The sequence below is a fragment of the Ruditapes philippinarum genome, unplaced genomic scaffold (assembly GCF_026571515.1).
Source record: "Ruditapes philippinarum isolate M1 unplaced genomic scaffold, ASM2657151v2 ctg282_1_1_1_1, whole genome shotgun sequence".
NCBI lineage: Eukaryota > Metazoa > Mollusca > Bivalvia > Venerida > Veneridae > Ruditapes > Ruditapes philippinarum.
The window spans coordinates 193,985-204,466 of record NW_026862013.1 but is presented as its reverse complement, the minus strand read 5'-3'; the positions used below and the strand labels follow the sequence as shown (position 1 = coordinate 204,466).

The 10,482-nt window shown below is 31.7% G+C and overlaps 1 protein-coding gene across 1 annotated transcript in view; it reads left to right on the top strand.

Annotated features, from left to right (window-relative positions):
- The first annotated feature begins 1,060 nt into the window (after positions 1-1,060).
- The window catches only part of LOC132717650 (serine/threonine-protein phosphatase 4 regulatory subunit 2-B-like), a 29,845-nt gene continuing 20,423 nt past the window's right edge, over positions 1,061-10,482 (top strand). The window contains exons 1-5 of the mRNA XM_060701167.1: positions 1,061-1,118; positions 1,204-1,285; positions 3,411-3,482; positions 4,291-4,384; positions 5,560-5,597. Of these exons, the coding sequence (XP_060557150.1) occupies positions 1,076-1,118; positions 1,204-1,285; positions 3,411-3,482; positions 4,291-4,384; positions 5,560-5,597 (329 nt within the window). The 5' untranslated portion in view covers positions 1,061-1,075. The remainder of the gene's footprint in view (positions 1,119-1,203; positions 1,286-3,410; positions 3,483-4,290; positions 4,385-5,559; positions 5,598-10,482) is intronic.

Sequence of the window (10,482 nt, the reverse complement as noted above, 5' to 3'; positions counted from 1 at the left end):
ATGTTTCACATAATTAATTATTAACTATAGTCTCTAACATTTTATAACATTCACCAATACGAGTAAACTGTCGGATTCTTTAGCGATTTTATTTTTGCAAATCAAGGTAGGAACAATATAATTATAACTACACTTGGAGAAATTTATAACTGTACCACACTCTATGAAAATATATATTTCTAGAATTTGCTGATGGAATTCTTCAAAATGTTCAATGGTGGTACAATAAAGACGAATGAATACTACCCCAGCGACACGAACATGTTACAGGGCAGCCGTTGTAACTCTTAGCTTTGGTCGTCGGGTAGACTTGAAACCTCTTCCGTTGCCCTTTACCTCATTTTCTTATGAAGTTTCTGTGTACATCTATTTTCCTAGCAACATATTAAGATAGATATCGATCAATTATCAATATCGATCAATTAATACCCTTGAAACACTTATGAGGTTTTATAGATTTTACTAAATGACATCTGGGCGGCTACATATGTATAAAGTTAGGGAAAGCTCTACTTGGAACAGATTTGTTATTAGTAAAAAAATGTTTTGTATGCTCACTCGCGCATTTAAACAAAATATGATCGGGCTGGAAAGCATATTTTGAAATCAAAAATTGCGAAATTAAAAATGCATCGAACGGAAAGTGTTAAATAATTATACTTGAATTTTCATTTAGAGATCACTTTCCTCTCTTTGGACACTTCGGACACTCCCGCCGAACAATGTTACATAACAGACATACTGGCCATTTTTTTAATGCACATGTTTCAATTGCACATGATTTGTGTGCCTTTAGAACGAGTTTCACGTGCATTTTGAATGGAAAATGAAATAAAAATAAATAAAAAATAAATAAGAACTAAAAACAAAATCTGCATTTCTTATATTCATGATATGTTCTATTTTTCTACCGCAGAGCTTTATTTAAATATTTGTATGTACTGTAAGTCTCTGCTTCTAAAAATTTGTGCCAACTCGTACTTTTATACCGGAATTTCGTGCACTGTAAAATAGATTGTCTAGACGTCATCGTACGCAATTATCGTCCTTGACCGGAGAACTGATACGGTAAACAATGGAAATGGAAAATCAAGACAAAGTTCTGGATGTTTTAAACAGTAAGTTGTGTTTGATATTTGACAAAACAGTACTTCAAATATTCATAAATTGACTGTCTCTCACCATTTTGTCATATCTTTACAGGTTTTGAGAAAACACCGTCTCGAGATATACCACCGGTCTTGGAAGACTATTTACGCACAGTCGCGAAAACTGGTAAAACTGTGTAAGTAAACAGTTTGAAATATTTATCATAACAATTTTCTTACATGTTTCTGGTCTTTTATAGTTACATTTTGTATATCCATAAATGTTAAGTGATTAATAAACAAAACTTACAAACTGATATGTCTATAAATAAATCTTTTCTCCATCTGGAATCATCTGCCAGGAAGAGTAGGTCGGTCTATTTACCCAAGATACCACAAGACTACTCTGGGTGGGGTAAATAGACCGACCGAGGAAGAGTTGATTTTGCACCAGATTATTCCACTACTAGATTGTAATCAAGTGATATAGGAATCAAGAGGCATTGCCTGAGAAACAAGATGTCACTTGTAAAAAAGTTGTACAGTCGAGACTGCCTTAGCGACCCCCTGATTTCAACGACTCCCTGACTTATCCGACCTTGTTTCAGTACCCCCAACGTATTTTCCTATATAAATGGTTTGAATTAAACAACTCCAAGTCATATGTGACAAGCGACCCTAATTGTCTGGTCCCAATGCAATGTTTTGTCTGATTTAAACGACTTTCACACCTTTTAATTGTCCGTTAATATATTGATAAATTGAATACCTATTTTAACACCCACAGGGCCAAAATAATTAAGTCCAATTATATAATCCAGTAGCAAACAAACTCTACACATCTGTGCATCAATTACACTGTTAACATGTATACAGTACAGGTATCAAGTGACGTAGCGTCTGTTCTCTACTGCCAAATATGGTAAGCATGATGCATTCGATGTGTGTGTAATGTACATAATGACCTGAGTAAACTGGATAAAGACTTGTGTCAGATTTTTTTTTTAAATTATAGAGTGCCAACGGAAGATTTTTTTAGGCAGCATTTTTTAATTTACCTTTCTATGGCTGTATAATTAATACGGGAAAAAATATTGATACCAAACGGTATGGATATGTTTAACCTTTACAAGTATGATATTTATTTCAATGATTTGAATGCATCAAATTCCACAGACACTTTGGGTTTGGAGCTCAAAACTCCTTTAAAATCTGCATTTTATTTGGATTTTAAAGGCGTTTAATAAATCCCTGAAAAATACTCAATTAGATTTAGAATTTAGAACATGCCAATGGAACATGTTCCCATAGTTGCAATAAGATAATCAAGCACGCCAATTCCACAGAAAAACTTTCAGCATTTGGATATATTAATGAAACACCCAAAAAAGTCACAAATTAATTTCTACCCAGTTCAAAATGGAAAAGTCAGTTAATTGGTTAATGTCAACAGCCTGAGGCTGAAATGGTGAACATTAAAAGTGACTTAAATTTAAAAATTCAGAATGGCATCACAATCCCCTTTTTTTCCAAGCTAGATTGGACCCGGACCCATTCCCAAAAATTCAAAAACAAAAAAAAGCCACTTGACTTGTCAGATTTATACTCCTGAAATACAAAGTTTTCACCCAAAATATTTAAGATCTGTTAATGTCATGGTAAAACAGATTTATCTAATTTCTGGTATAAAAATCCCTTAAATGCTCAAATTATTATCTTAAACATTCGTCAGATTTGAGTTAAATGTTAAAATACTTTAAAGTTAATAATTTTAATCGCCTGTGTACTAGAAAACATGAAGATTTGTTTGGATTTTTACAGCTACAGATCTACATTAATCAATTTATTTTTGTCACTTTAAAGTACACACTTCAGTTATTTAATAACCAGTCATTTGGGAGCATCATAAACATCATCACATATGAAAAAGAAACTTGGCAAAGACCTTTTTTGTGTCCATTAAAATTTAAATTTAGAGGTATTCATATGTAAAAAAAAATTTACAAAGGGTTTTCATGATAAATGTAAATGAATTATGGTTATAAATGTGGAAATTTCTCAAAACATTTTATTATCAAGTGAAATTTGAAACAATTTAAGATAAAATAAACAAATTTTTCAGATTTACATAAAATACCACAAACATTTAATGTTACAATATAGGATGCATTTCAAAAACTTTTAATTTTGAACCAAATGCACTTTTTTTGAAATGCCTGGGGTTTCCAGGGGCAACAACTCAAGATGTTTTTTTGCCAGAACAGAGCGGGTGATGGAAAAACATTCAACAAAATGACCTTGGGGGTTTCGCGGGCCCCATTTTCCAAATGTTGATAATACAAAGTTTATGGAGATGAGACAGCGCATTATTGATGCATTGCAGAAATTTAATGGGTAAAATAATCAATTTCGTGTTACCCACATTTTGTAATTTGCTTAATTTCTTTAATGGACTTGTCAAGCTTCAGTATTATCAATTTTGAGTGATATCAGCATGAAAGATTAAATTCAATTTAAAATGTCAGACAATATTTTTGTTTTAGAAATTCATGTTTCTGACATTTATTAGCTTGATTATTCTGCAGTCACCCATTTGTCGGCATCGGCTTCCCTGTGGTTAAGTTTTTGCATGTAAGCAAGTATCTCCATAACTACTGAAGGAAATGAATTCAAATTCACATCTTACATGATTGGTACAAGTCCCATAACTCTTGATTTGTTTTTTCGTAATTTTTCCCCTTTTTCGGCTTAGAAATTCTTGGTAAAGGTTTTGCTTGTATGCTGGTATCTCCATAACTACTGAAGGGTTTGTGCCTTTTTTGGGACAATTTTATGCATTCATAATAATAAAGCAGTGATTTACTCAATAAAGCATCTTAACAATAAGCCTTTGTACCTTTTCGGACAATTTTATGTATTCATATAGGTAAGCATTATTATACTCAATTAAAACACCCTTGTGACAACTTTTTTAAATAGTCGAGCATTAATGCTCTCCAACAGATCTTGTTATTGCATACAATGAATTTGTTTCACAGAAATTTTTACCTTGCCTGATTAATTAAAATCTTGTAAATAGAGTATTTATAGCATGCAGCATTATGAAATCATACAGGTCATTGTCATGACATTATTTGAAACATTTCAAAAATGCACATCTCTGGAATATTTGATCACTTTAAGATGTAATTTCTTATTTCAGTGCACCATTTACTGTACAGCGACTTTGTGAACTTGTAACACAGCCAAAGAAGCATTATACACAGTGTGATAAATTCTTGCGGGGCATTGAAAAGGTATTCTTTCATGATATACACTTTAGATATTTGAATGATTTTTATTTTGTGTCTAATTTTAAATTTAGTGCATTTTGTTTGCTTTTGTTCAAACTTGGCAAATTATAGGCTAACAGAAAACATGATGTTTATAAACCAGCTTGTAAGATGTTGTAAACCAAGTAATGTTGCAATGTTTTGTGTGCTTCAGTACCACTTTTTGCTGGTTTCCTTCATAAATAAATCAATGTTGATAGTGTTGGTTCTATCGACCTTTAATAATATTCAAAACCTTGGCGTCACATATGTTTTCCCCTGACATTTACCAGCCATCTATAATTTTTCTGTCTTGAACGAATGGTGATAGATCCTTTCAGCGGGGAAAAATGGTAATGTAATTACTAAGAAATGGTTAAAAAAAGAAGTGTATACTTGATAATAACTTACCACTACAGATGAAAATTACTCGATATGCAATATTATAGTTTTTCTGTCGAGTTGTGTGTGAAAGCTGAAAGTTAAGGGTTTTTTGGTTGTGGAAGAATTCATCCTGAAACTGTCAGAAACAGCTTGCAGCCTTCAAAACTTTATGAAACATTATCTATATTGATGATATTTTTTCATCAGCAAGTGCTTTCCCTTTAAGATATAAAATGGAACATTTTTTATACTTGGACTAAAAGATAATATGGAACATTGTACAAACTTGTATGTCATATATTTGCTCATACAGCTTTTATTTTTAATTGATGTCTTTCATGTTTAAATGCAAAGGAAGGTTCAGATTTAGATAGGGGTGATTTGGGTCAAGGTCAAGATCAACAATACCAAAAATAGATATTAACAGTTTTACAGGTGACAGGTAATCTATGTCATTGACAGACTTCTTTTATATTTCGGAGGTGTCTTCTACCTTTGGAGTGAGTTAAGGGGGGAAAAGGGCCAACAGTTAAAAGCAGAGTAGAGAGACATAGATTTATTTTTTTTTTGTCTAAGAAGGAACATAAATGAAGCAAATTTTAAAGTCAGTGTGTTCTAAACTACATGTAAACATATATCGTCAACTATATAACTGAACAAAAAAATTGGTGTGAAATGTTTAATGAATAAGCTGTTGTTGAATGTATGAAAGCTGTTTTTTCTTTGTCTTAGTTTTGTTAATAAGTCAAAGTAATTCATTTTTATCCTGTTTACAGAATGTAATGGTAGTAAGCACGGTTGATCCCAATGGCAGGTATGTATTTTTTGTTTATTCAGCTTCAAATCCACTTTCAATACACTTTAATCATTATTTTTAGAACTAGATCGCAGACTAGTAAAACCAGTTCCTGTTGCTTTGAACTGCATGCCTGTTACTATTGTGGTTTATTCAATCAACCTTTAACGCAATATCTTAAATGGACTTTCATCTTTCAATTTGGCCCTAACTATTCATCAATTTTAGGGAAAATTTTAAAATAAGTACTGACTGAATAGCGAACAGTGCAGACTATGATCAGCAGGCATTGCGGGACTGATCTTTTCCTGCACTGGGCGCTGGGATATTCGGCTGTTCACTTAAGGAAAAATTTTCATTAACAGAATGTATGGGTTTTCCAAATTTACCTCTTTGGGGTTTACAAAAGATTTTAAAAAAATAAAACCATTTAACATAGATTGATTTCTTTTAAAAAAAATTGGGCCGTAAAGGAAGTCTGTAACATCATTAATAGTTAGGTTGATAGTATAAAGTAGCATTCATAGCACCAAACTGTTGAAGAATAATATGTGGATGTTGCTGGTAAGTGTGAGATACGATATTACATATATATGTATAACAGACATTTACATCATGAAAAATCAAATTCTCTTCTATCTAAATACCATAGCAGATAGAATAGATTTTGCTTTTTCATCATGTAAATGCCTATACAAAATTTTTTTCAACATTTTTCCTAAATAATATTTTTTAAAAACTTACAAATTATACATTTGTATTGTTTTTTTATAGAAAAATGTGCCCATTGTAGACCAATTTACTTTAATATTCTAATTTTACTTTGTTCTGAAATATTTTCAGATTAATTCTTATGTCCATTTTTACAATGATCTCTCTTGTGCTTGATACATTCTATTATCTTAATATATTCAATTTTATTTTGTAATGGGAGATAAATCTTCTGACTTTATGCTCATTTATATTTGAGTTGTGTCCCTTTAATTAGTAGTTTAGCTTACCTGTAATGAAAGCTTAAGGTTTATTTAACCAGTCGGGAGTCATATCAGAACTGGTGTCAAATAGGAAGAATGTGGTCCTGGCCCAAACTGTGTCCGAACTCTTGATTCCTGGTTTGAGGGGCAGACACCTTAACTCCCTGGCCACTGCTTTAATATATCAGTATTTCCCTTGTTTATGTGTACTGATGGTGTGATTGATACTGACTATATAGATAAGGCATCATAGATAGACCTTAATTTATGGAGTGAATTTGTGAATATATAGATGTTTTTCACATAGCAATTTTTACTTCCCCTGGCCACCAGTAAATATTGTAAAAATCGGGAACTATCTATGAAATTCTGAAAAAGGGAGGTTATCCAAGTGCGCAATTTAAGAAAGTGATTTAACTGTTCAAATACGGTATACATCCATTTAAAGGTCAGGCCAACAACTTGTTATCAGTTTCACCGATAACATTAAAGTTAACATGTGATCAAGGTTAAAAAGAAGGACAGTATCATTTACAAAATTTAATTCTTTTAAAAGGCAGATTTATCCAATATTTTCATAGACAATGAAAGGTCTTTCCAGCTCCACCCAAGGATGTTAGCATATGTTTTCACATATTTAGTTATTATTTCCAAATTTTACCTTAAGTAGCATTGTTTTATCATATAAAATCAAGAAATGTAATTTTCTTGGAAATATTTTTATTGATATATTTTGATACATAGGAAGCTCAAGCAAAAATGCAATTTATAAAGATAGGAAATGATTAATGTAAAAAAATTATATAAACACACAAGTGTTATATGTGAATACCATACAAAATGGAAGTGTTATATATGCCTAATAATAAAAAGGTGGAAGTGTTATATAAACACAATAAAGGATGTGTTATTTAATGTAATAAAAATGAGTGTGTTATATAAACACAATTAAATTGAAAGTGTCATATAAACACATTGTAAAAAAAATATGAATGTGTTATAATTATAAATACAATTAAAATGGAAGTGTTATATGAACACATTGTAAAAAAAATGACTGTGTTATATAAACACAATATGAAATAGGAGTGTATTTATTACCAGGAAGCAAATTATTAAAGATATAATAATCATTCAGTATGGTTAGCATTACATGTAGAATGTATACTAGTTACATTTTTATAACATTAAGTATGTAAAAACTCAAAAGTTGCTGCATTAAGAAATATGGGCACAAGTTAAACTTACTTCAAATTCTTTTTGTTTCCTCATATATACATGGAAAAATAAATTAAACAAAAAGTTCAAAATATTTTATATTTCACAAACTTTAATAATCTCAATGAGAGGGTTTGTGTCTTAAGCTAAATTTGCTTGATTTATGAAATTTTTTATGATGTGCTATCCTTATATATAAAGAATTAAATATAAATATAGGGATAATGTGATTTACCAATAGCATCAGTAAGAAGGTAAAAAGGCAAAGATAGAAAGCTAGGCAAGAAATTCATGTCAGTATCCTAAGTATTTCATTTTCAGATTTCATGGAATAAAAATTCACTTTTATACAATGGTTTACATGGTGTAATTACCATATTTATCATGATTAAAGCCATGCATTTCAATACAAAAAAAAAACAACTTTTTTGGCTAGTGTCATTCCGATTCCAAAAGACTTGCAGCATTTTATTGTTAAGAAATCAATAATGTTTTGATGATTTATAAAACATAAAACTATCACTCTTTGATTTTATCACACGTATTAAATGAAATTTGTTCTCTGTTGATACACGTATGTTATATAAACAAGGTTTAGGTAAATTTTAAAGCTGATAAATCCTTATAGTATCATTGCACCACATGCCCACATAGAGTGTATTCTTCTGGGAGTTGTAATCTACACATTGTGGGTTAACTATACCATTACTGGCATCCAGTATTACCTGGCCTTTCGACAGATCTCCGCTTATACGGTGTATGTTATTGCTGTTATATCCGCAGACATACACATGTCCACTTTTGTCTACAGTCAGACCAAACGGCATCTGTAGCTCCGCATTCTTATAAACAGCTTTGACCTTTCCATCCGTTGTTAGACTTTTCACGGTGTTGTTGTTGTAGTCAGAGACGTAGATAGTGCCATGATCTGGGCTTTGCGTCAGATACTTAGCATGACTGAACAGCTGGTTCCCTTCTGAGTCTGTGGTAAAACTCTTCAGATTTTCTCCCTTCATGTTTATAACTTCAAGTTTGTCCTTGTGGGTGACAGTAATTTTGTCTTGACTGTATATGATACCATAGCAAGGAGTGCTTGTTTCCAAAAAGTTTAAAAGAGAAAGCTCCCTTCTCTGGCTGACAGTGAAAAACTGGATTTTCCGTTTAAAGAATAGTGTGACAGCAACGATATTGTCTGTTACCATGGTAATATCATGAGGGTCACTCTCCACAGCAACAGAAGAGACAGTCTTGTTGTTAAATGTGTCTATCATTTTGATCAGGCTGTTACCGCAGTCAACAACCACAATAAAGCCATCTGATAGGCAACAGACCCCTGTTATGGTGCAAGGCTTTTCATCAGTCTTTGTTCTTGCTTTAATGGAAGTCTCTCGTTTTGTATGTGTTTGGACACCATTTGTTGAATTTTGATTTTCAACAATTTGTGTAGAAATTCCATCTGTATGATCTGTAGGTCCGTCTAGTAGAAGTGTTCCTAGTTCTTTAATTGCCAGCATCATCTCTTTGATTTGTTTGGATGGTTCATACTTGAAATGATCTACTCTGTTTTCCTGTTTCAGTTTTTCTAGGGTGTCTTCTAGATCTTTTAGGTCCTCTACAATTTTCTCCATTGTAGCAGAGGTTTGCTGATCAGACTTCTGCAGTGAAGCATTAAGTTGTTTTTGAAACTTTTCAACCATATTCTGTCTTTTGACATTGTTTTCTGTAATTGTAATAAATTTTGTTTCAATTTCACTCTCAAGTTTGTCAAAATAAAGTTTGATTTCCTCCCGTTGTTTTTTAAGCATTTCCTTGGCTCCGCTTAGCTGTGTTTCATTTATCACCTTGTTGGTCTCGTAAACACTTCTTTCATGGTCAAGTTCCTTAGAAATTTTTTGTAACTTTCCTTTTACTTCTGTTAATTCCATTCTTATATTATCAGACTGTGCTGTATAGTGAGAACCGTCTTCAATGTTACGATTGCTAGAATATTTTATTGCGCAAGAAATACAGTCTACTTTATCGCATGCTTTGTGATGATTTAACGCAGTCTGACCTTCACTCCCACCTTCTGATAAACCCTCAACCTTGGCTCGTTTAATCGCTTGAGTCATTTAATTTCACAACAGTTTACCGTCAATTTTTTTTCTTCTCAAAATGATTTATTCTTTCATATATCACATTTTTTTCCACTTTAGTCGTGGTATTTGTTTAACAGCTATTACACGCATTGAACCAACTTTTGCGCAAGTTGTAACTTCCTTCTTCCTTTAATATATATAATTTGTGTATAATATATATTATCCAATTTTCATTCACTTGTTTATTTTCCTGTTTCATTAACTTAAAACCTACACCCTTATCTGATGAATATAAAGTATGTATTTATCTAAAATATACAAAATGTTAATGTATAATTGTTTAAAGGTGGTTGACCTGGTAGCAATGGAGAAAAAGATAAAAGTGTCACAGTTAAATTTTTGCCTCTTACTTTAAAGCACATCTGACCTTGACATAACAAAACCTTCATAAAGATTTATTTTCAGAATAAATAAAGAGGAAAAAAATACTTTTGTTGGTAACTTAGGAAAAAATTTTTATACAATAAGTGAAGGTGCTTTTTGATAAGTGTATGATTTCACTGAAGTTAAATGACTTCCCTCTTGCTTTTATTGCCTCTTAAATTATGCACAAGGGAGATTCACAAGCAGAAC